The sequence below is a fragment of the Hypanus sabinus genome, chromosome 13, assembly GCF_030144855.1.
Source record: "Hypanus sabinus isolate sHypSab1 chromosome 13, sHypSab1.hap1, whole genome shotgun sequence".
NCBI lineage: Eukaryota > Metazoa > Chordata > Chondrichthyes > Myliobatiformes > Dasyatidae > Hypanus > Hypanus sabinus.
This window is the reverse complement of record NC_082718.1, coordinates 59,040,236-59,066,949: the sequence shown is the minus strand read 5'-3', so window position 1 is coordinate 59,066,949 and position 26,714 is coordinate 59,040,236. Positions and strand designations below refer to the sequence as shown.

At 40.4% G+C, this 26,714-nt stretch overlaps 2 protein-coding genes and 1 long non-coding RNA gene across 6 annotated transcripts in view; 2 read left to right on the top strand and 1 right to left on the bottom strand.

Annotated features, from left to right (window-relative positions):
* Positions 1–11,839, top strand: part of LOC132403895 (GTPase KRas) — a 52,078-nt gene extending 40,239 nt beyond the window's left edge. The window contains exons 4-8 of one of the 3 annotated variants that reach the window (XM_059987706.1): positions 3,451–3,629; positions 4,914–5,073; positions 6,315–6,427; position 6,478; positions 11,076–11,839. In XM_059987706.1, coding sequence (XP_059843689.1) covers positions 3,451–3,629; positions 4,914–5,073; positions 6,315–6,427; position 6,478; positions 11,076–11,192 — 570 coding nt within the window. In that variant the 3' untranslated portion in view covers positions 11,193–11,839. Of the gene's footprint in view, positions 1–3,450; positions 3,630–4,913; positions 5,074–6,314; positions 6,436–6,477; positions 6,479–11,075 lie in introns of all 3 variants that reach the window. The other 2 variants (XM_059987705.1, XM_059987704.1) reach the window with 2 other exon arrangements.
* Positions 1–26,714, bottom strand: part of LOC132403897 (uncharacterized) — a 78,731-nt gene that overhangs the window by 9,827 nt on the left and 42,190 nt on the right. The gene's annotated exons all lie outside the window — the stretch shown is intronic.
* si:ch211-59o9.10 (uncharacterized protein LOC561841 homolog) overlaps positions 22,418–26,714 on the top strand; it is a 37,417-nt gene continuing 33,120 nt past the window's right edge. The window contains exons 1-3 of the mRNA XM_059987694.1: positions 22,418–22,499; positions 24,732–24,985; positions 25,083–25,176. Coding sequence (XP_059843677.1) covers positions 24,846–24,985; positions 25,083–25,176 — 234 coding nt within the window. The 5' untranslated portion in view covers positions 22,418–22,499; positions 24,732–24,845. The remainder of the gene's footprint in view (positions 22,500–24,731; positions 24,986–25,082; positions 25,177–26,714) is intronic.

Here is a 26,714-nt window from a genome sequence, read left to right as displayed (position 1 = left end):
GTGGATATCAAACAAAATTATTATGCTTGTTGACAATTGTGCAGCACATCCTGATGTAGAATGTTTGAGAAATATCCTGCCAGAATTCATGCCTACCAATACAATATCCTTGGTGCAGCAGATGGATATGGGAGTCATAAAAAATTTAAAGATATTGTATTGCTAAAAGTTGGTGAATGGCATTCTCAAAGGAATTGAAGAAAATCTGACATGATTTTCAAAAGCCAAGGAAGTGAGTGCAAGGTTAACCCATTACAGGCAGTATAGTTTGTCAGAGTTAGCAAGAAATAAGCAGTAGGACAACTCAAAACTGATTTGCTCACCGGTTTTAAGCATTCAGGCTTGGAAATATCAAATGGTAGGGAGTGAAAATGGAACCACACAGAATGAATGAATCAGCAATCATTTTGAGTGTTACCATGAAAATGAAGACATCAGAGATGCAAAAGCCTTGTATCAAACACAAATATGAACGTGAAGAAAGTTGTGAGGATGACACAGCTGAACCTGAGCCAGTGACTACGCAGGATGCCAGGAAATTTATTATTGGATTGCGACATTACTTCTTGCGGGAAGGTAATGAAGTCGATCTGTTATCAAAAGAACATGCTAGCATATTCTCAAGTTACCCCGTCGGTAACCAATACGAACTAGTACAGTTTTATAGTACTGTAGTAATATTGGTAGCATTCCAATTTATTCTGTGTTTAATTTAAATACATAATTTGTTACTCCGTTAAACTTGTCTGTCTTAAATCATTTTAACCATTTCCTTGAAATTTCAGATCATTGGGGCAGCCGCTTAATTGGGCCAAAGCCTACTGGCACCAATGTGTCCAAATTAACCAGAAGCCACTGTATTAGGAGGTTGCTGTGGTGTGTTGGCACAGCATGCAATAAAAACAGAACATTCAGCAATTATATAGAATATATAAAAATAAAGTTAGAGGTTAAAGTAAGGATGTGGAGTGAAGTGTCACTAAATACCTAAATGCCAGCATGTATTTACACTGTAAAGACAATAGACAATAGGTGCAGAAGTAGACCATTCGGCCCTTCGAGCCTGCACCGCCATTTTGAGATCATGGCTGATCAACTACTATCAATACCCGGTTCCTGCCTTGTCCCCATATCCCTTGATTCCCCTATCCATAAGATATCTATCTAGCTCCTTCGTGAAAGCATCCAGAGAATTGGCCTCCACTACCTTCCGAGGCAGTGCATTCCAGACCCCCACAACTCTCTGGGAGAAGAAGTTTTTCCTTAAATCTGTCCTAAATGACCTACCCCTTATTCTCAAACCATGCCCTCTGGTACTGGACTCTCCCAGCATCTGGAACATATTTCCTTCCTCTATCTTGTCCAATCCCTTAATAATATTATGTTTCAATCAGATCCCCTCTCAATCTCCTTAATTCCAGCGTGTACAAGCCCAGTCTCTCTAACCCCTCTGCGTAAGACAGTCCAGACATCCCAGGAATTAACCTCGTGAATCTACGCTGCACTTCCTCTACAGCCAGGATATCCTTCCTTAACCCTGGAGACCAAAACTGTACACAATACATCAGGTGTGGTCTCAGCAGGGCTCTGTACAAATGCAAGAGGATTTCCTTGCTCTTGTACTCAATTCCCTTTGTAATAAAGGCCAACATTCCATTAGCCTTCTTCACTGCCTGCTGCACTTGCTCATTCACCTTCAGTGACTGATGAACAAGGACTCCTAGATCTCTTTGTATTTCTCCCTTACCTAACTCTACACCGTTCAGATAATAATCTGCCTTCCTGTTCTTACTCCCAAAGTGGATAACCTCACACTTATTCACATTAAACGTCATCTGCCAAGTATCTGCCCACTCACCCAGCCTATCCAAGTCTCCCTGAATTCTCCTAACATCCTCATCACATGTCACACTGCCACCCAGCTTAGTATCATCAGCAAATTTACTGATGTTATTTTCAATGCCTTCATCCAAATCGTTGATGTAAATTGTAAACAGCTGTGGTCCCAATACCGAGCCCTGTGGCACCCCACTAGTCACCACCTGCCATTCCGAGAAACACCTTTTGCTTTCTATCTGCCAACCAGTTTTTTATCCATGTCAATGTCTTGCCCCCGATGCCCTGAGCTTTGATTTTACCCACCAATCTCCTATGTGGGACCTTATCAAATGCTTTCTGAAAATCGAGGTACACTACATCCACTGGATCTCCCCCATCTAACTTCCTGGTTACATCCTCGAAAAACTCCAACAGATTAGTCAAGCATGATTTACCCTTGGTAAAGTTAAACCAGTATAAAAAGTGGTTTAAAGTGTTAACAGTGCAGTAACTCAGGAAATAAATAGAGGGAAGTGGGGGTAGGACAGGGGAGGTGACGAACTAGAATGATTGAAATTTTTATGATGGCGTAAATGTTTTGCTTTATTAGCCCTATGGTGTTTTATAGAAGAGAGCTTTTGGAAAATGCGGTTTGAATGGTGGGTAATGTCTGCAGTGATTTTCTTTTCCCCTGCCCACTTCTTTGTCCTGCAGTGGTGATAGACTGAAGCCAATGACCTTTCCTGCTGACCTGTCTCGATCGGCGATCTCAGAGCTGATGTAAATGCCTGGTTTACTCGCTCAGATCTTGCAATGTGCTTTGAACACAACTTTAATTATAGAGGGAGTTCAGACAGTTGAGCTGAGCCCACTCTCCCTATACTGGCTACATCTTGCTCTTGATGTGCATTGACAGTTCCATGTCTCTGTAGTAGTTGTTCTGTGTGCCTCTTTGGTAGGATGGATGGAGCTGTGGCTCTTTTAGTCACAGTGGGCAGGCAATCAGACACGCTTGAATCTGTGCCACAGCAATTGCTCCTTGTAGTTGACTCATTTTCATGTAGCTCCTGCACTGTTTTATGTAATCTCACTGTTTCCTGATTTATTTTGCTGTACCTTGTTACATATGCACAGAGCAAACATGATATTAGAGCAGTAGAATTAAATGTTTTTATTGAGTCATGTTAGCCATGGTTTACACTGGGCAACTTGCAGTGCAGGAGCTATAAACCAGATCTGCTGGGATGGAAAGAACATGTGCACTCCCAAGTCCATGGAAAAGGAGAAAGCCTGCCACGTGTAGGAGGCTCAATCAATTCACCATGTGGTCAGTTGGCCGCATGCACACTTGCCTCGTTCTTGCATTTGATCTGATACATTTCATATCTCAAATACAAGAATAATGTCCTAACCAACATTAGATTGTTGCTTTATTTACATCTCCGTAGTTAGTGGTGGGGTTGGAGTTTGTTGGCTTTCTGCTTCTGCTGCTATCCAGATGGTATTGTGAACCTAGGGATCATCTAATACTTGCTGCATCATGGACCCTTGGGTTCCTCTTATAGGAAATTAATGTTTTTAAGGAAATTGCACTAAATGATCTAACCTTTCTTTCATTTGGTTTGTTCTCAGGATTCTTACAGGAAACAAGTTGTAATTGATGGAGAAACATGTCTTTTAGATATTCTCGACACAGCAGGTCAAGAGGAGTACAGTGCTATGAGAGATCAGTACATGAGGACAGGCGAGGGCTTCCTATGTGTGTTTGCAATAAATAACTCTAAATCATTTGAAGATATTCATCATTATAGGTGGGTTTTGAAATGGGACGTGATCTTCCACTTTTAAAGTGTTACTCCATTGAATTTGACACCAAAACTCATTTTAAAATGGGGAACGTTTCCTAAGTGTCTTTTATTAACAGAGATTGGTCATAAACTTCAAAAGGAACATTTATTGCACTCTGTGAAACAAGTGTAACTAATTAAAAGTTCTTTGAGAAAAGTTTCTTGTGTTACTTGTTTTAGGTTATGTTTATCATTTCCATACTTGCCCTGGGATTTAAGTGTTGTAAATGTTGGTATTGTTTCATTAACACAAAAAAAAACATTCTGGTTTGTTGAGGATCGGGTAGTTAGACCATAAAACATAGTAGCAGAATTAGGCCATTCGCTCATCAACTCCATTCTCCTGCCTTCTCCCTGTAACCTTTGATGGCCTTGCTAATCATGAACCTATCAACTTTCACTTTAGATATACTCAGTGCTTTGGCCTCCACAGCTATCTGTAGCAATGAATTCCAAATAATGGCTACCCTCTGGCAAAGAAATTCCTCCTGATCTTTGTTCTAAAGGGACATCTTTGTATTCTGAGACTGTGCCCACTGGTCCTAGACTCCTCCCACTATAAAAACATCCACTTCATGTCTAGTTTATCAGGGCCTTTCAATATTTGATGGGTTTCAATGAAATACACCCCCCCCCCCACCCACCCCATTCTTCTAAGCTCTCCAGCTAGTACAGGCCCAGAGTCATCAAATGCAGCTCATACATTAACCCTTTCATTCTTGTGAACTTCCTCTAGATCCTCTCCAATCCTTTTTAGATAAGGGGTCCAAAACTGCTCTCAATTCTCCAAGGTCAGTCTGACCAACGCATTAAAGCCTCAGTATTACGTTAATGTCACAACTGGCTTTGGGTAGAGCTATAATGAGAATGACTCCCTGTATCTGTCTCTGGCTCATCCAGGTATTTCAAGTTCAATGAATCAGTCATTTTCCATCTAGTTCCTACTGAAATGAAATGACCATTGCCAGATTTTAGGCTCAGGTCAGTGCTAAGTTGGCCTTTTCATTGTGCAGCTGTATCTGTGGAGGCTTCACAGCTCTGCAGCATAAGGCAAGAGGAGGAGGTTTATATGGGAGAGTAGGACTAAATGCTGATTACATACTGATTGGAAAATTGTATGCCTTCATCCCATTATTAATGTTGCTGCTTTTCTTCCATTCTTACCACAATATTGAATACTAAACTTAAAGCTAGATCTATTTAAAGTGGTGAATTGTGCAGTAAAAATTATATTTTATTTCCTTGCAGAGAACAGATTAAAAGGGTCAAAGACTCAGATGATGTTCCAATGGTTCTAGTGGGAAATAAATGTGATTTACCTGCAAGAACCGTAGACACAAAACAAGCACAGGATCTAGCACGAAGCTATGGAATTCCATTCATTGAAACGTCAGCAAAAACGAGACAGGTGAGTTGGTGTGAAGCAGAGGTCTGAGAACCAGAGAAATGATCTAACCCAAGTACTGGAGCTGACGCAATGTCCTATCCACATCGGTATTGTGAGCAACTTCAGAACTTGTGTCTTTATTTATTTCCACCATCTGCAGATTCACTCGTGTTGCCTCAGAACTCTGTGTCCTGATTAAAATAACTGATATGATGTGCCAAGCAGCAGTTTGGTCTCAGGAAATTTCTCAACACCTTTTTTCCTTTTTGCCCCATCACAATGAAACATCATGAATCAACCATTATCCTAAATATACTAAAACAAGAAACAAATTTGTTATAAAATAGAAAGTATAAATAGGATTCAAAGTGGTACCTTTAAAAGTCTGCCTTTTCAGTAATTGGTTCATATTTGCCCTGTTCATAAAATCCTCCCAAGTCACAGCAATCTGGCACTGGCTTACATGAAATTTATGGGATATGAAAATTGCTTAGATCAGGTCCAATTACAATGTTACTTAATGTTACACTTTGAAGAGACTGCATTTTTTTGTTTGCACAAAATGCATCAGTTTTACTTCAGGCAGAAGTTACAAGCATATTGTCGTGCTTTTTTTCAATGTGCTTTGTCTGAAGTAATCTTAAACGAATAAAATGCAGCCACTGACACGCCTTCTTCATAATTGCATCAATATATTGGGCCTGGGATGGATCTTCAGAGAGGGCACCCAGGAGCTTGAAACTGCTCACCCTTTCCACTGCTGACCTCTCAATAAGCACTGCTGTGTGTTCCCTCAACTTCCCCTTCCTGAAGTCCACAATTGATTCCATCGTCTTACTGAAGTTGAGTGCAAGATTGTTGCTTGGAGTTTCAGTCTTCAAAGATACTGAATGCCCATGACTACAGTACAGTGGGAATCGATTATTTTTGGTTAACCTTTGAATTTTTACCACTTCAAAAACCCCTCTATGCTCTTTCTTTCTGTTCAATAAGTTAAAATCCAAAGATCACTGCATCCTGTACTCTTATGGTGATGGTGCTAAACTTTTTAAATCTCTGCATGATTAAAATTACAACTCCTTATACCGCTGAATGTGTGTATACCAACTGCAAATCAAAATTTTATTGAAAGACCAATTAATTTTTCCAAAGATTGATTGAAATTTGTGCAAAATCTAAAGTTCATTATGGTTGGCTCCTCATGAACTTCTGCTTGTCTGTTATCTGAGTGATCATTGAAGGAGTTGTATTTTGCAATGCAGAGAGTGGAGGATGCATTTTATACACTGGTACGTGAGATTCGCCAGTATAGGTTGAGAAAACTCAACGTTGAAGAGAAGACGACCCGCTGTGTGCCCTTTAAGTGTATTGTGATGTGACGTGGTAAGTTGTATATCTCAAATCACAAGATCCAGTTTTTAAAAGGGTCATCATAGAATGCTTGGCACAAATTCATCCCTTTTGATAACGTATTTATTTATCATTTTATTTTGAGATAGAGCATGGGACACACCTTTCTGGGCCAAAACCCACTTATTTAACACAGGACAATTTACAGTGACCTACTAACCAGTACGCCTTTGGTCTGTGGGAGTAAACCCAAGCTGGGGGAAACCCCACATGGTCACGGGGAGAACATACAAATTCCTTACAGGTGGCACTGGAATTAAACTCGGAACTCTGGAATGCTCGGAGCTGTAATAGTGTAGCACTAACCACTATGCTACTGTGGTGTGCCAAGTGTTACAACACATCTTATTTGGAATCATAAAGCACAAAGGTGAACAGGTTTTTAGCTTCACTTTCTCTCCCCCATTTCCTTTTCATCTGTATGTAAATGAATTTCCATCCAGTTTGTTGTTGAATCTGCTTCCAGTGCCCTTTGGGCAGGGTTCCAAATCAGTTATTTGATGATAACACCATTTTTCTCACCAAATTCAGTCAGCTTAAAGCTATATCCATGGTAAGCTATTTTGTTAACTCAGTTTTTGATAATTTAAAGACCTGTTCAATCTCAGTTTCTCCTTCGCAAAAACATAGGAATCCCAAGTTTTTCTGGTTCATCATGTAACTAAAGTGGAGCACAAAAATTACTTGTAGAATATGTTGAAAGAAAAACTGGTCAACTAATAGTGAAACTGTGTGCAACATGCTAAGTTAACTTCAGCATTCCAGAATTCAATATCCCACTAAAATGTGGGACACAGTGGGAGAAAAATGGAATAGTTTAAAAAGCTGAGCAGAGCCATGATTACAAAAAGAGATGTTCAACTTTGAAGTATAAAATGAGGAGAAAGGTGGAAGGTGGGGAGGGAGGGGGTTGTAGGGTTATGTTGCTGAAATGATTCACACAGAATATAAATATTAGAATCAAGGGGCAATGCACTAAAAGTGCTGGAGGAACTCAGCAGACCAGACAGCATCTATGGAGAGGAATAAATAGTCTACACTTTAGATGTTGACTGTTTATTCCTCTCCACTGACACTGACCTGCTGAGTTCCTCCAGTACTCTTTTTTTAAATTTTGTGTGTGTTGCTCTGGATTTCCAACATCTGCAGAATCCTTTGTGTTTATGACTAAACTCAAAGGAACAGAGAGATCTTATGAGACTACAAGGCCAGAAGAGATCGAAGAAGTAAGGTGAGGTACAGGAATTGTGAGAGTTGAACTGATCCTGAAACTGTTTAACTGCAGTTTCCGTCTGTAGCATTAATTTCCATTTAGCTGGTGCCTTTGACACATTAGGCATATTGTGAGTGCTGCCAGTGAGCAGGCCCTTATAAACAGTGGAAACATTTTTATTTGCATAAATATGTACATTTACCTTTCCATGGAAGTGTTGTTGATCCCTTCCCCAAAGATAAATCCTGTTGCAAACTTCATGGCTCAATTAATGAAGTGGCAGTCCACCAGCACACGTGCAACATGAGCACATAAGACCATGACACAGGAGTAGAATTAGATCATTTAGCTCATTGAGTCTACGCTGCCATTTCATCATGACTAATTTATTATCCACCTTAACCCCATTCTCCTGCCTTCTTCCCGTAACCTTTGATGCCCTTACTAATCAAGAACTATAAACCTTCGCTTTAAATGTACCCAATGACTTGGCTTCCTCAGCTGTCTGTGGCAATGAATTGCACAGATTTACCACTCTCTGGCTAAAGGAATTCCTCCTCATTTCTGTTCTAAAGCGGTGTCCCTCTAATCTCAGGATGTGCCCTCTGGTTCTAGACTCCCTCCACTATAGGGAACATCCTCTCCACATTCACTCTATCAACATTTGATAGGTTTCAATGACATTTTTCCCCCCAGATCCTGTTGACCTTGTACACATTGAGTTCCACTAAAGTTGGTACATTATTTATTAAATATATTTGGGTATTACTAAATTTCAAGTAATCTAAAATGTATTTAAGTGTAGTTAGTTTTGTCTAAGGAAATAAAAATGTTAACACCAAGTTTTTATACTTGGGAGCTGTATTGAAGATCTTTCTTTCCCTGTGTCCTATGGGTATGAAACCATGGAGCTGGAGAACAGTCCTATCTTAAAAAGTCAATATTTTTCCATTCTGGGGTTGATAATCAAGCCTCTGGAATCTTTTTTGGCAATTAATCTAATCGTTTTTATTTCTCCACTGCCTTTCTTTTAAATGAGTATGAAACAAACCCTTCAGCTTGCCAAGTCTTTATTATTCCCCACATTCCCATCAAATTTATTATTGGAGTGCATATACGTCACCATATACTATTCTAAGATTCATTTTCTTCTGGATATACTCAATAAATACAAAGAAACACAATCGAGTCAATTAATGGCTGCACCACAAAGACAGACAAACAACCGATGTACAAACAACAAATTGTGCAAATACAAAGAAAATAAAAGCAAACAAAATAATAAATAAGTAATAAATATTGAGAACATGAGTTGCAGAATCGTTGAAAATGAGTCCATAGATTTTGGATCAGTTCAGTGTTGACGTGAGTGACATTGTCGCCTCTGGTTCAAGAGCTTGATGTTTGAGGGGTAATAACTTGGTGGTGTCGGACCTGACCTGTATCTCCTTCCTGATGGCAGCAGTGAGAAGAGAGAATGGCCTGGATGGTGGGTGTCCTTGTGATGGTTGCTGCTTTCCTGCAACAGCTTTCCTTGTAGATGTGATCAGTTGTGGGAAGGGCTTTACCTGTGATGAATTGGGCTGTATTCACTATTCCTTTGTGGTCCTTTCCATTCAAGGGTACTAGTGTTTCCAGTCAGTATACTCTCCACTGCACACCTGTAGAAATTTGTCAAAGTTTTAGATGACATGCTGAATCTTCGAAAACTTCTAAGAAAGCAGAGGCACTGCCAAGCCTTGTTTGTAACAGCACTTGCCTTCTGGGACCCAGGACAGATCCTCTGGAATTATAATGTCAAGGAATTTGTTGACTCTTTCCACCTCTTAACCCCTGATGAGGACTGACTAATGAACTCCCATTTTCCTTCCTCCTGTATTCAATAATCAGATCTTTGCTTTTGCTGACATTGAGTGAGAAGTTGTTCTGGCACCACTCAGCTAGATTTTAAATCTCCCTCCTATATGCTGATTTGCCACCACCTTTGATTCATCCATGATGGTGGTGTAGTTGGCAAACTTAAATATTGCAATGGAGCTGTACTTAGCCACATAGTCATAAGTTTCAAGCAAGTACAGCAGGGGGCTAAGCACACAGCCTTGTGGTGCATCTGTGCTGATGGTGATTATGGAGGAGATGTTGCCAATCCAAAAAGACTGGAGTCTCCAAGTGAGGAAATTGAGGATCCATTTGCACAGTAGGTGTTGAGGCCTAGATCTTGGAGCTTATTGATTAGTTTTGAGGGGATTATAGTGTTGAATGCAGAACTGTAGTCAGTGAAGAGCATCCAGATGTTCACTGTCCAGGCATTCCAGGGTTGAGTGAAAAGCCAATGAAATTGCATCCACTGTTGACCTATTGTGACAAGTTGCTCTTCAAGTTGGAGTAAATTTGTTTCATCACCAACTTCTCAAAGCACTTCATCTCATCACATTGAGTGCTACTGCCCAATAGTCATTGAGACAGGTAGGCACTGGTACATTTGAAGCCCTTGGGAACCTCAGACTGCTGAAGAGAGAGCTTAAGGGTATCAGTAAACACTCAGCTGGTTGATTAGCCAGTTTTTAGTCTCAGCCAGGTACCCCATTCTGGATGGGATGCTTTCTATGGGTTTACCCTCCTGAAGGATGCTCTCAGGTCAGCCTCAGAGACTGAAATCACAGGGTCATCAGGGGCTGCGAAGATGCCTCCATGTTTTGTTGGTCAAATAGAGCATAAAAGGCATTGAGCCCATCTGGTTGTCACATATATCGCTTGGTTTACTTTGAGGGAGGTTCAACTCCTACCATAGCTGTCAAGTATCCTTCAGTGATTCATGTTTGGACACCAAAAAGCTCCAGGTTGAACTCACTGGGGAAAAAAAAGTTTTTTTTTGTCCTTTCTAACTGCTAATGCTTTGAGTTCAGAAAACTAACCACTTTTAAAGAAGGTTTAAAAAAAATAAAGCTGTGCTGCATACTTACATTTGTCAGTCCAGCCTTTGCAGGAAAAGGGAACTGCCGTGTTGAAGGCAGACTCCCGAATCAGAGTCTTATTACTGACATATTCTGTGACATTTATTTCGTGCCATACATAAAAAAATATGATAATTTACTACAATAAGAGAGAAAAAATATAAGGTGTCAAAGGTTACTTTGAGAAGGTAGGAGAATGGGGTTGTGGGAGGTAATGAATCAGCCATGATGGAATGGTGGAGCAGTTTCGATCAACCAAATGGCCTAATTCTGCTCCTGCGTTATGAAGTCATAGTCCTGAGTCAGATTTATTACCTCTGGCTAGTGCCCATGATGGATCTGGCCGAGTTTACAATCCCACTTAATTAGAAAAGGCAAGCTGCAGTTTAAAAGAGACACCCATCTTCTAAGAGAGCAAATGATCTGATTTTGTGTTTAATTTACAGGGTGTTGACGATGCATTCTACACGCTAGTTCGTGAAATCCGGAAGCACAAAGAAAAAATGAGTAAAGATGGGAAAAAGAAGAAAAACAAAACCAAGAAGAAGTGTTTAATTATGTGAATAGGATTAACTGTGGAAGATGTTGGCTTAGCTGGAAAAATAAAACCTGATTATTTTTTGTATTTTTTGTACATTGCACTAAATTATTAGGCTTTCTTTTTATCAGTACCTTTATCAAAATTTGCTTAATGGAACTGATGGCTGTTAGATTGTGACGGAGAAAAATGTGTATGCTTTATTTCATTGAAGTGCCAGTATTCCTTGAGTGTCCACCATTATGTTATTAAATTGGCTTAACTCTTGTCAGTTGAGAAACAAATTGATCTGCTCCCTGGGGCTCTTGTGCATGTAACTATGCTTTTTTTAAACATTTGTCTTTATTTATCATGCTGAAAATATGATATACTTCAGTGCCAACAGCTTGATGGGTTTTATCTCTTGTGTTTAGTTACCTGGAATATATTTTAACTACATTTTGTAAGGTTGTAAAGCTTGAGGTGCACATTTTTTACATTATACTTTTGTCAATGAGATTTCTCTGAATCCTTCTAAATGTGCTGACCTGGGCATGCTCATTAATGCTCCACAGAACTGACAAGTGGCCAGTTTTATAGAAGTTTTTAGAAGTTTGTCTGGTATTTGTCATAATGGGTTTGACAAAAAAATGTACTTTAAATCAAATAATAAATGATCCAATCTTGTTCTGACCTTTTAAGCATTTGCTGTCAGTGTGTTTCCTGAACCTAATGTATTGGTTATTCAAACTTGATGCCAACAATGCTTCACTGATAACTTTGTAAATAAGCCAAAGCCGCTGTTCAAGTGTTCCTGACAGTTAACACATCTCTGTTCCTCTAAGACAAGAAAATCTGCAGATGCTGGAAATCCAAGCAACTCTCACAAAATGCTGGAGGAACTCAGGCCAGGCAGCATCTATGGAAAAGAGTAAATAGGTGACGTTTTGGGCCGAGTCCCATCATCAAGACTGGAAAATAAGATGAGAAGTTAGAGCAAGAAAGTAGGGGAGGGGAGGAAGAAGCACAAGGTGGGAAGTGATGGGCAAAACTGGGAGAAGGGTGGGGGGGGTGAAGTGATGAGCTGGGAAACTGGTAGGTGAAATAGGAAAAAGGGACAAATGGCTGGAGAACGGAGAAGCCTCCTGTTCATCGATTTATAGATTGGGAGACCTTTTTGCCAAGCACTAATGCTCCATCCTCCAGAAAAAGCAGGATCTCCCGGTGGCCACCCATTTCAATTCTACTTCCATTCTGACATGTCAGTCCATGGCCTACAGTCTACTGCTGTGATGAGGCCACACTAGGGATAGAGGAATAACCCCTTATATTCCATCTGGGTAGCCTCCAAACTGATGGCTTGTACATCAATTTCTCAAACTTCCAGTAATTGCCCACCCTCTTATTGCCATTCCCATTCCTGTTTCCCATTCTCACCTTATCTCCTTGCCTGCCCATCACCTTCTGGTGCTCCTCCCCCTTCCCTTTCTTCCATGGTCTTCTGTCCCCTTCCATCAGATTCTCCCCTCCAGCCTTTATCTCTTGACTTCCCAGCTCTTCATTTCACCCCCACCCTCTCCTGGTTTCACCTTGTGCTTCTTTCTCCCCACCCCCTCACCTTGCTCCAACTTCTCATCTTTTTTTCCCAGTCATGTTAAAGGGTCTCGGCTTGAAAGGTCAACTCTTTACTCTTTTCCTTAATTGCTGCCTGGCCTGCTGAGTTCCTCCAGCATTTTGTGTGTATTGCCTCTGTTTCTTGAAGGAACAATATAAGATGCCATAGTCCTGGTCCTCGTTAACCCTTGATTTCTCTCGCCTTCCAATTTAAAGATCAAGAAACTAATTATTCAGCATAAGCTTAATGTTCAAAAGAGCCAAGGGAAGCACTTGACAGAAAGAGAGGTTCTGTCCCCAGCCTAATTTCCCCTCCAGGGCTATCAGAGCATTCTATCATTGATATACTTCCCAAAGGGTACTCGTCAAATTAATATTCACATCCAATTCTGGAGTTCTGGAATATAAAGCAATGATGTAATGCTGAGGCTTTATAAAGCAGTGGTCAGATGATATTTGAAGTGAGCAGTTTTGAGCACCTTATTTAAGATGGAATGTGCTGGCGTTGGAATGAGTCCAGAGGAGTTCACAAGAAAGATTCAGGGAATGAAAGGATTAATTAATGAGGAGTGTTTGATGGTTCAGGGCCTGTACTCACTGGAGTTTAAAAGAATGAGGGTGGATCTCATTGAAACCTATCAAATATTAAAGGGCCTAGATAGAATGGGCATGAAAAGAATATTTCCAATAGTGGAGGAGTCTAGGATCAGAGGGCAGAACCTCAGGATAGAAGAGAAGGAATATTTTTAAAGAGTGTGGTAAATCTGTGGAATTCATTACCGCAGACAGCTATGGAGGACACTCATTGGGTATACTTAAAGCAAAAGTTGATAAGTTCTTGGTTACTTGGTTTAAGTGCAGTGAGAAGGCAGGAGAAAAGGGTTGAGAGGGATAATAAATCAGCCTTGAATGGAATGGTGGAGCAGTCCAGATGGACTGAAAGTAACAAAATTAGATTAAGTCTTAAGGTCTTAGACTCTTCATTGGTCTGGAGCACTAGAAGCAAGCATAATTAAACTCTCCAGCTAAATGCATGTTGAGTATACAGATTTCACCTTTTCTTCGAAGATTTAGCCCAGAGGATTCACCATCCGAAACCTTGGATTAACCTGGCAGATGGAAGCCAAACAGGTCTCCCCGAAATTGAAGTATTCAATTGGTGCATGAAATAAAACTGTTCTGAGCTTCCTTTCCAAGACAGCTGGGAAAAGTTTGAGTAGAAATGCAGGAAAATATGTCGGTGTGAGGAGGAGGAAAAGGAAAGTAAAGACAAAAGACAATTAACTGAAGGGTGTTGGGGAGGGGAACTGAAAGTGAGACAAAGAACAGAGTAACACACACAATGCTGGAGAAATTCAACAGGCCAGGCTGAGTTTCAGGCTAAGACCCTTCATCAAGACATAAGAACAGGAATGGTGGTGTCACAGCTAGTTGGTCTCGTCTTTTTCTTCCACTGCCCTCTATAATGTCCCAACTTCCCTTTTCCATTCATATTACTGCAGTTGAAGATGTGTAGTTGTATGATGGCTAGTTGGGCTGTTAGAACTGCTAAGCAGCAGCTCTTGTAACGTCAGTATTTTATGTGACTGGTTAATGATAACTACAGGTTATTGATGGTGGGGAACATGGCAATGAGAATGCCATTGAGGGTCAAAGGTAATAGGTCAGTCATTGCCTAGTACTACATGGCCCAGTTGTTATTTCTACAGCCTGAATGTTAAACACTAAAGATTGGCATTATTTGTCACATGTACGTCGAAACATCTAAACATACAGTGAAACGCGTAGTCTGGAAATGTGTTCACTCTCATATAGTAAAGCAAAAAGCAGATGTTGGAAATCTAAAATAAAATTATGGCTACACTTGGCAGGTGAGGCAGTATCTGTAGAGAGATACTGTCATTATTTTAAGTCAATGACCTTTAGAGTTGGGAAAAATTGGGAATCAACACGTTTTGATTGCAGAGAAGGGGGAAAGAGGTGGGTAACTGAACCAATGTCTGAGTATGGGAATAGATCTAGACACCCTTGGGAGGTTGAAACAAACTAGTTCCTGGTTCACTTGCAAGGACTTGGCCTGAGCTCTCCAAAGTGACGGTATCACCATTAATTCAATCTCTACAGACCAGGTCGTTGTGGGAAAAACGTAGTTGTAATGGACGTTGAATTTTTCAAGACCCTGGCTGACATTGCTATTGCAATTCTGGAAGCTTAGGTGGTATTCCATATCAATAGCATTCTTGTGTTAGATGGCAGTTTGTGTGTTGGCCATGAAGCATGCATTTTGGCAGATGATCATACTGCATGTACCCCAAAATAAAGTTTACAAATATCTGGTGTAACGTATGTGGACTGTAGACTGATCTCACATTGATCTGTTGGTTATAGTGACTTAGAGAGCACACTTATTCAGCATGGAGACATTCCTATCTAAACTTGTCCCATTGCTGCATTTAGCCCATATTCCTTTAAACCTATCCTACATGTGTACCTATCCAAGACTCTTTTGAATGTTGTAACTGTACCTGCCTCTACCACCTCTGGTAGCTAATTTTCATGTACTGATATCCTTTTAAGTGATAAATCTGCCCCTCGGGTTCCTATTAAATCTCTCCTCTCTCACCTTAAACCTATGCTCTCTAGTTCCAGATTCCCTATCCCTGGGAAAAGGACAGTGTGCATTCACCCTATCTCTGCCCCTCAAGATTTTATACACCTCTATAAGATCATCCCTCGTTCTCCTATCCTCCAAGGTATAAACTTCTCAACTGTTTGCCAGTCTCTGTTTATGTATACTCTTTCATAAATTTTATTGTATTTCTTTTATTTTCTTGTAAATGCCTGCAAGAAAATTAATCTCAAGATAATACATGGTGACATATATGTAATAATAAATTGACTTTGACTCTGGAAGCATTTTCCCTCAAGTCCTAGCCACAAATCTTTCTGCACTCTTTCCAGCTCAGTGATATATTTCCTATAGCAGTTGACCAAAACTGAACACAACACTCCAAGTGCATCCTCAACAATGCCTTGTACAACTTGAAGCTGTTCGTCCTCTGATCCTGCTTGAAGCAAATGGTCCAATTTTTTGCAGAAGGTTGAGGGGTGGAAGTGTCATTTTATGTACATCCAATCAGTCTATGTATATAATAGTTACCTACCTACCCATTCTGTTTTATAGGATTGCTTTTATATTTATAGAGTTTATTTTTTTGTTTTTATTGTGTTTCTGATGCCACATTGGATCCACAGTAACAATCATTTTGTTTCCCCTTTACACATGTGTACTGAAGAATGATAATACACAATCTTGAAAATGGATAGACAAACACTGATTAGAGTTGATGGTTTATTACTCATAGCAAATGAAAATTCCCTCATTCCTGAACTCTCTTGTAAAATCAATGTGTTGATTGTGCATTTATTGTAAATTTGCAATTGTAAGATTACCTCAGTACATTCAGGTTTGAGGAATTGTGTAGCTAATATACATTTCATAATGGTGTTTCAGCTAAGTGTGATAAAGATCTTTGGTTTTGTAATTTGTCAGAAATGTTGCAAAACTAGGATGACACATAAATGCTTCTCTTGAATTGGCTTTTTGTATGTGGTAATTGCTGACACAGTTAGTTGCCTCCTTTTCTGACACCCCCTCCCCTTTCTTAATCTCTCTATCTCCATCTTTGTTCCCGATGTGGCCTCCTTGACACTGCTGAGACTTATTGTAAATTGGGAGACCACTTCTTTGAACGCCTCAGCACCAACTGCCAAAAGTAGAACTTCTTGGTCGCCAAACATTTTATTTTGATTTCCATTCCTGTCCTGACATGCCAGTTCATGGCCTCCTCCTATGCCATGATGAAGCCACGCTCAGGGTGCAGGAGGAACATTTTATTATCCAACTGGGTAGCCTCCAACCTGATAAGATGAATATTAATTTTTTTCTTCTGGCCTCCCTCTTCGATATTATTCTACTCCACACTCTGGCCTTCTACATCTTCTCACCTGCCTATCACCTCCCTCGGTAACCCTCCTCCTTCCCCTTCTCCTATGGTCCACTCTCCTTGCCCATCAGGTTCCTTCCTCCCTAGTACTTTACCTTTCCCATCTGCCTGGCTTCACTTATCACCTTCTAGCTATCATCCTTCCCCTCCCCCCAACCTTTTATTCTGGCATTTTCCCCCTTCCTTTCCAATCCTAAAGAAGGGTTTTTAGGGTCCCTTGTGTAATACCACACTGCTTTCTGGTTTGCAGGACACCACACTATTTTCACTACTTACCGGACCCTGACAACATATACTCAATGTTCCAGGTACAGCTTCTTCCCCTCTGCCATCAGATTTTTGAATGGACAATGAAGTCATGAATTTAGTATTTTTCCTGTCTTTTTTGCACCACTTAATTTAATTTTCTTTTTTATATATACTTATTTTAATTTATAGTTTTTATTATTATGTATTGCAATGTACTGCTGCTGCAAAGCAATAAATTTCACAACGTATGTCTACAATACTAAACCTAGTTCTGATTCTGAATGATAGTAAACTCTGGGCATTGTACTTGTAAGTATGATATATTTGAAGAAGAGATAGAAGATAGAGATATAAGAGGACAAGATATTTATTAGGAAACAAAACTGAAAATAAACATCATATAAAAATGATAACTGATGGTGAGTTAAAACAACACACACAAAATGCTGGTGGAACACAGCAGGCCAGGCAGCATCTATAGGGAGAAGCACTGTTGACGTTTCGGGCCGAGACCCTTCGTTAGGCCTAACTGAAAGGAAATATAGTAAGAGATTTGAAAGTAGTGGGGGAAGGGGAAATGCGAAATGACTGGTCTTCTCCTATCATTTCACATTTCCCCCTCCCCCCACTACTTTTAAATCTCTTACTATCTTTCCTTTCAATTAGTCCTGACGAAGGGTCTCGGCCAGAAACGTCGACAGTGCTTCTCCTTATAGATGCTGCCTGGCCTGCTGTGTTTCCACCAGCAATTTGTGTGTGTTGTTTGATTTTCCAGCATATGCAGATTTCCTCATGTTTGATGGTGAGTTAAGCTTTTTTTTATAGTTAACCTGAAACGAATTATAGTGATATTACAACACACTGCTCTTTTAAGGCATCTTCTGACTCAATAATCTTTTATCCCACATGCTGTCTCTATTCACTACACAACCCTGCACTCTTCCCTGCTGAACACTAGCTGCAGAAACCTCTGGGTATCTAAAAGTTCAAAGTCAAAATCAATGTAAATGTATTAACAAAGTACGTATATGTTACCATTTTTTGCAGGCATTAGCAGGAAAATAAAGAAATACAATATAATTTATGAAAAACTATACATAAATAAAGACTAACAAACAACCAATGTGTAAAAGAAGAAAAAAATTGGCAAATAAATGATAAATAATACTGAGAACATGAGTTGTAGATTTCTTGAAAGTGACTCTGTAAGTTGAGGAACCAGTTCAGAATTGTGGAGAATGAAGTTATCCATCCCAGTTCAGGAACTTGATAGTTGTAGGGTAATAATTGAATAATTGTTCCTGATCATGGTAGTGTGAGACCTAAGGCTACCTGATGGTGGTAGGGAGAAGAAAGCACAGCCTGGATGGTGGGGGTCCTTGATTATATATGTTGCTTTCTTGTTACAGCATTACTTGTAAATGTGTTGGGAGGGATTTGCCTGCAATGGTCTGAGCTGTATCCACCACTTTCTGTAGACTTTCCCATTCCTGGGCATTGGTGATTCCATACCAGGCCACGATGCAGGCAGATAGGATACTCTCCACTGTACATCTAGAAAAGTTCGTCAAAGTTTTAGGTTACATGTTGAATGTACACAAACTGCTAAGAAAATAGAGGTGCTGGCATGCCTTCTTTGTGATGGTCCCAGGACAGATCTTCTGATACCAAGGAATTTAAAGTTACTTTGATCTCCTAAAGAAGATAACCCATGGATCTCCAGCTTCTTCTTCCTGTAGTCAATAATCAGCTCTTTGGTTTTACTGGTATTGGATGTGAAATTGTTGTTGTGGCACCATTGAAATAGATTTTGAATCTCTCTCCTGTATTATGATTCATCACCACCTTTGATTTGGCCAACAGAGATGTCAGCAATCTTATGATATCATTGGAGCTGTACTTGGTCACACAATCATAGATATAAAGCGAGTAGAGCAGGGAGACAAGCACACAGAACTGTGGTGCTGATGCTGATTTTGAAGGAAATTTTGTTGCCAATCTGTATTGACTGGAGTCTGCAAGTGAGGAAATTGAGAATCCAGTTGCAGAAGGAGGAATCAAGGCCATGGTCTTCGACCTTAGTGATGAGTTTTGAGGGGATGATAGTGTTGAGTGCTGAGCTGTGGTCAAAAATAAGCTTCTTCATTTTCTAGGTGTTCCAGAGCTGAGTGAATGGCCAATGAAAAGGCATCTGCTGTTGATTTGTTATGATGTTAGGCAAATTGGAGCGGATCCAGGTCACTCTTCAGGCTTCATGACCAACCTCTCAAAGCACTTCCATCGCAGTGGAGGTAAGTGCGATTGGATGAGGTCATTGAGACAGGTTACCACTTTCTTCTCAGGCACAGATGGCAGCATGTAATGCTTCAATTAGTGCTGTTACCCCATAGTTCCAGGGAACTAATGAACCAGGGGTTCAGACTTGAACTTGAGTGCTGTCTGTGTGCACTTTGCACATTCTCTTTATGACCGCACAGATTTCCTCTGTCTAGCCTAGTTCCCTTCTACATTCCAAAGTAGGTTAATCAGTTACTGTTAACTTGCCCCTTAGTGTTAACAGCAAAGGGGAGACAATGGGGTGAGTGAAAGAGAATAAGTTTCCAAGGTACAGAGAAACAAGGATGGAGAGCAGCACTGTTGTAAGTGCTCCAGGGGAGTTGCCTTAGACCTGATGGGTTGATTGGCTTTCCCTGTATCATTAAAAATATTTCTCCTTTATAAATAATTACTCCTTCCTGCCTTTAAAAGCCTTATCAGAATGCCTCCAATTTCCTTTCCATCAAGTATCCCAAATTATCTACTAGTTCAAATGCTTTTTTTCTTCCTTGGTGTGATTATTACTTATATTGAAGTGATATAATCGAATACGAAGAAAATCTCAGCATTAGCACATATCAAAAGTGCAAAGTTCAAAGTAAATTTGTTGTCAAAGTAGGCATAAGTTACCAAATACTACCCTGAGATTCATTTTTCTGCAAGCATTCAAAGCAGAATGAAGTACTATAGAATCCATAAAAAACTACAGAGACTGATAAGCAAGAGAAGACAAACTATGCTACAACAAAAGAAACAAATAATAATAATAAATAAATAATACTGAGAACATGAATTGTAGAGTCTTGAAAAGTGAGTCTATAGGTTGTGTTCAACGATCACTACAGAGTGGTGGTGAGAGAAGATGCATATTGTGTGTATGCATCATAATAAAGTAATTGCATTTTCAGGAGTATTTGTGATAGCAAAATATCTCACCGATGTTGCAACAGCCATTATACTTTCTGTTATATTTGTGACAAGTATCTCAAAGACGGAGCATGACTCCTCTTATTAAGAAACCCTATGAGCTCTACTTCGGGTGTAAAATAGGTGATCTAGACAAAGCCTGGGCTCCTCACATTTGTTGTGCAACATGGGCTGTCGATCTTAGAGTATAGCCATTCACTGTCCCGAAGATATGGTGAGAGAAGGATCATGTGACAGACTGCTACTTCTGTCTGATCAGTGTGTCCGGTTTCTCTGCTAAAAACAATACATCCGCTGAATACCCCAGTCTCCCTTCACCACGAGACCTGTGCCGCATGACAATAGTCTTCCAGGACCAAAGCCACCAGAGACATGGAGTCTGGAGGAAGCAGACACAGATGCCATGATGCACCAGCAAAGAACAGAAAATGACTATGATACTGATACAGATTTTGAACCCTTTATGTCGAGTGAGCCTCATCTGATAGCTCAATCTGAGTTAAATGACCTAGCCAGAGACTTGGGTTTATCAAAGCAAAATCAGACTTGCTGGGTACAAGACTGAAAAGATGGAAGCTGACATCACCAGGCATAAAAAAACTCCTTAAAAGATTTCAATATTTGAGACAGGTGTTTTCCAGAATAACTGATGCCAAGATTAACAAAGGCATTTTTGTTGGTTCATAAATCAAACAGGTCATCAATGACAGGCAATTTGAAGAACTTCTAGTGGAACCGGAGAAAATCACATCAAAAGCATTGAAAAATTTGACAGCTACAGAGTACTAAACTACATGGAGATGGTGGACCGCATGCTTCAAGCATATAGAACCATGAAGAGCAACATGACACTAAAGACTTATTTTCTGCAATCACACCCAGACTTCTTCCCTGCAAAATTTGGCGCTATCAGCGATGAGCATTGTGAAAGGTTTCACCAGGACATTGTAGTCATGGGCATTGTGGCATCAGAGCAACTGGAATTCATCAATGCTGGCTGATTATTGTTGGACAACGAAGCAAGATGTCTCAAGTCAGTACAAATGAAAACCATCAACAAAACATTTTAGCTTAGTTGAACTATTGCAAAGCTTCAGGACCATTATGCAATTAAACACTATTCAATTTAATTTCTTCTTCCTCCAAATTCTTATGTGATACAAGTAGTCTGAAATTATATCTGTGTCCAGCTTCAAGCAGTCTATCAAACAAAACAATTCTGAAAAACAAGACTCTGGAAAAAAATTGCTGTCCAATGTATTCTAAGGTTCATCCATCATCATCAATGAAGACCTCAACACCATTAGTACTTTTTTTTATGCTAGCTCGACTCTCAACCCAGCATGGATGGAAAGTGTGTAAGGGAGCTGGCCAGATTTGAACTCAGTACCTCTCGCCCCAAAGTCCAGCGCTGATGCCACTATGCCATCAACCAGCTGAGATGGTGTTGAGTCTAGCGCTTGATTTGGATTTAAGTGAGGGAGAGTTTTGTAGCGTCAGCCTCATTCTGTCTTCCCAATTCCCATCTGGATCCAGTGGCAAGACAGAGTCGAGACAGCTGGAGATGGGACTAGGCGCAGTGGATGACCAGGGCGTCTTCTGTGTCTTGTTGTGCTCTACGCGTTCCACGACGCTTGCAGAGACTGCCTTCTTGACTGTTGGACCTTCCATTGGTCTCAACTCGCCTGAGTCTGTCTTCACATACTGGGATAGACAACTTCCTATCTCATGGAGGGTTTGAGACTTGTTGGCCACTTTCACCTGGTTTAGCCCGCTTGTTGAAGCCATTGCCCGGGGTGTGGCTGCTATTGCATGCAAACAGCTACAGGGAGCCACAGGTGAGAGTTGAGTGCCAGGTGGGGACCAAAGGTGGACATGTTCCCCACCAGAGGTGCTGCCCCTCCCTGAAACCCGAATGTAATCGACAACCAATGAGAAAGGAGACCAGTGGGAGCTGCAATTCGACCTTGGCCCTTGCATCTTGCAGCCAATGGGAGACAACATAGACGTCACTGCCGCGAGGGGCCAACGGCTGATGAGCGAAACAAAAGCCGGTGGAAGGAGGCGGGAGCTTGGTACACTTTTGCCAATGAGGATGGCGTATGGAAATGACGGACAGCGCCAAGTGAGCTGAAAGGCGGATCGTCAGTTGAAGGAGAGCATTGGTTTTCGATGCTGACGGGGTTTGTGCGCTTGCGCGAGTATTTGAGCGGGAGCTGCCTGCCGCTGAACCCTGGAGGGTAAGTGAGTGTGGGGTCTCGCCGTTATCCCACTCTAGCCTGTGTGGCCGGGCCCTCACCGCAGTTGCGCTGTTGGTTTTAGTAATGCGCCGAAGGTAACCGTGGTGGCTGGGCCCTGCCGCCGGTCCCAGAGCTTGGCGCCCAGTGACCTCAGGCCGGTGAAGTCCTGTCTTCTGAATGGTCCGTCACGGGAATCAACTTCTTCCAAGGATGGATATGAAACTAATTCTTAGATGGACATGGAGCTTTGATGCTGGTGGTAAATTGCCAGGGTGGCAGAGAGGCTGGATTTGTTACGATCTAGGTCTTTAATATCCGGACACCAGTGAACATTTGAAAGGATTAATGATTTGTATATTTGGAATAACTTGGTCTGTGTTTGAACGTAGTAGTGGCTTAAAATCTATTGTAGAATGCTATTTTTCAAAAGCTTCATACAAATGATGGATGCTGATATTTCCAGGACACTGCAGTTCTTGTTATTTCCAGAGCATGTCGTTTAAACAATCTTATTTGCTGTGTGGTTGAAATTGAATCCAATTATATTACCTGGAACATGAGTTCTTTTAACTTTGATCTGGTGTGTATTGTGGCCTTCTGGAATCTCCCTCTTTTATATATTTCTAGGTGGCTTAATGATTTGATAAGTTCTGCATTCTAGTTATTAGTTACTTTATTTGGTTTTGTTTTTCCAAATAGAAATTTTATCCAACCAGTTTTAATGTCTCATTGATTTCTCTCCAAGAGATGAGCTTGTCATCTACTATTTTTGTGTCAAAGTAAACGTATATCTTTGGGAGGGGAATGTATCAGAGACACAACAGTGAATGTTTAAGCCTACCAAATCTACTAGCCATCAACCATTCATCACTAATCCTACATTTTATCCTCCTTATGCTTATTAAGTCTCTCCAGATTCTTTTATTTACTTGAGATCTAGCATGAAATAGGCCCTTTTGAGCCCTGCTGCCTAGTAACCCCTGATTTTAACCCTAAATTGGGACAATTTACAATGGACAATTAACCTACCAAATGGTATGTCTTTTGGATTGTGGGAGGAAGCTGCAGCACCTGGAGAAAACCCACGTAGTCATGGCAGAATGTACAAACTCCTTATAGACAACAGTGGGTTCTCTCACCCACCTACATGTGGGGCAATTTATGGTTGCTAATTAACCTTGCAACCTGCATTTTTTAATATGCAAGTAAACTATACAACCATAGAGGTAGTGTACAAGTTCACACCCAGTACCAAATGTCTAGATTGAAGTCTGATCTCTGTTGCTGTGCCAGTGCTTGTCAAGAGACAAAATTCTTGGCATAAATGGTGTTAATTTTAAAAGTAGTGTAGTATATACAGTGAATAATGGCATTCTGCTGTAGTGGTTAGTGCGATGCATTTCAGCACCAGCTGGGCTTTGATTCCCACTCCTGTCTGTAAAGAGTCTGTAGATTCTTACTGGCCATGTGGATTTCCTCTCAGTGCACTAGTTTCCATCTATATTCCAAAAGCATATGGTTAGGGTTAGTGAGTTGTATGCATGCTGTATTGGTTCCAGAAGCATCGTGACACTTGCAGACTGCCCAGCATAATCCTTGCTGATTTGATGCAAAATGATGTATTTCACTGTGTATTTTTTTGATGTGCATTTGACAAAGCTAAATTTTTTTTTTGTCTTTAAATAAAATGTAGCAACAAATTTGAATGGAGCACTTAAATCATGCCAGTAAGTTCTGTGATTTTATGTGAAATCAAGTACTTCACTGCCATAATTGAGCCCCCCCATCCCTAATCAATTACATTACACTTTGATTAAATGGTCATTGAGTAGCAGTTCTTAAATTTAAGCTAATCACACTCCTTGTGAAGGTAAAAGATTAAGATTCTATACTACCGCAGCCAAAAGTAGATAAACTCAAATGTAGAAATTTGGGTATTGCAGGAAAATGTAATTCATCAGAATAATAATTAGGTACTCCACTAAATATTCCAAGCTTCCCTGTTACTCCATCTAATGTTAAGACTTGTCCAATGGCATAATGAAGCAGTCTCTTCATGCTAAATTGTGGAATAAATCAGCAGCTGAGGAGAGCTTAGTTTGTGGTCTTTTAAAAGCAATTGTCAAATAGTAAGGAAGATTTCATTTCAACTTTCCTGTTTTAAGTACCTGTTAAATGGAAATACAAGCATATTTACAGCTGTATTGTAATCGTATCATCTTTTTGATGCAGATCCTGAGGATTCCATTCAATATGGGCTTGCCATAAACTGCAGAATACCCTTTGTGGTTTGCTTTTCAATTATTGGGACAGCTATAGGCTTTTAAACTGTTAAGTCATATCATCATGGATCAGATTTCGGATGGCCTGGAAGGAATTGAAACTTGTAAAAACGCAACACACCTTGGTTCGGATCCCCTAAATGATGGATGCTTATTTGAGGTGGATTCTGATATATCAGGCTTTGAAATTCCTGAGACACCCAGGTATAAAAGATCTTAACATTTCTTCAATCATTACTACAGATTGCATTATTTATCTATCTAGCCTTTAATTTTCTCACATTGTCCCTCTTATTTTAAGCCCTGTTTTTTCCAAGCAAAACAGTAAACCTTATCAAGCAACAGCTACAACCCAGGATAGGAACATTGCAAATGATGGGAAGAAACCTAGATCTGTGAGTTGGTCTTTTATCTTGTACTTTCATTGCTTCTCATTAAAGACTAGCTTAAACAACCTTTGGCCAGACATTTGGATCTTGTACCCCATTTTGCAAGAGAGTTGTATTGAATGCTCTAGGAGTAGGGAGGCTATTCCCTGAAAATGGGTCAAAACTTCACTGAACAAGAACATTCAGAAATTTTTCTTTAGACTATTTGGGACAAGATGTTAAAGTGTTAAGTGGTGGCTCTGTTTTGCAATGTGCCCCTACTCTAATGTGGATGAGCAAAGATGGGAATAAGGCTTGTTACCGTATAGACAAGCTCAGCTTTCCCTAAGTGGAATCACAGAATTGTCAATTCAAAATAGTGTGGTTAAAGGCTCTGACTTGCATCCTAGGATTCTAAACTTTATTGAGAGCATGTGCAACCACTGTATTCACTAACTTTCATTTCTGGGGAAGTGCTAATGTTCAATGCAGGGGAAAATGGAGGGTGGCAGAAATTTCATGTGGATAAAGTCCGGTTAGAATTGCAAAAACTATAGTCAGTTATTCAGGAAAAATTGAAATCTAATGAAGTAGAATTAACACTATTTCATGAAACAAGTCATGCCTGACCCAAGGTTTGGTTGTCTCAGCCAGAGCAGATAAAGGGGAAGTGGTGGATGAGTTGTGCTTGAACTTCTGGAAGATGTAGCTTAACCAAAAGTTATGCATCTCATGAAACAAGAGCCCATGTTGGATGGAGGTTTGCTTTGAGGTTGGGGATAAAAGGATCCTTTGTGGACAGATTGACCATTTGAGTACCACTGGGATTGGTGCTGGGACTAACCATTTGTAAGACTTGGAGGCAAACTTACTAAAACTACATCTTGTAGGTAACCAAAAAATAGGTGGGAAGGCAAAGCCTCTGCAATATACAGTTCTTGGTAGTTGATTGGCAGATGTGGGGAAAATGTAAACTGGAAGAACTACTGTAAGTATCACAGAAAGTTGTAGCATGAAGAGATATCTGGGTTCCTGTGCATAAGGTGTAATGCTCGGACACCAGTCTAACAAAATATAGGGAGGGCTAATGGAATATCGAAACTCATTTCAAGGGAGTTAAAATATAGAAGTAAGCAATTCTTACTGCAACTGTAGTCAGACCACATCTGGAATTGTGAGCAATTTAACTTGAGGCTCATTGGAGGCATTTTGGAGAAGATGGTTTAGAATGATTTTATGGAGTGATTTTTTTTCCCCTCTGCCCTACAAGGAACGGATAGGCAGTTTAGGATTTGTAGGAGTTGAAGGTAGTATGAAGCATGGTTTTCAAAGGCAGAACAGGGTGAATGGTGAGACACTTCTCCAAGGAAGTTGGGAGCCAGTCTTGCTATTAAGGAGTACCTATTTGGGGGTCTGCAGAGAATAGGGCCTTGTGTGTTTTGGAGAGGAGAGAAAGAAGGCAGTACAGTAAATCTGAAATGCCAGATCAGACACTTGAATAAAATTACCTGGTGTCTCTTCTGTCTATTAGTCTTGTGGATTTGCCATTTGAGATTTTTCCCAAA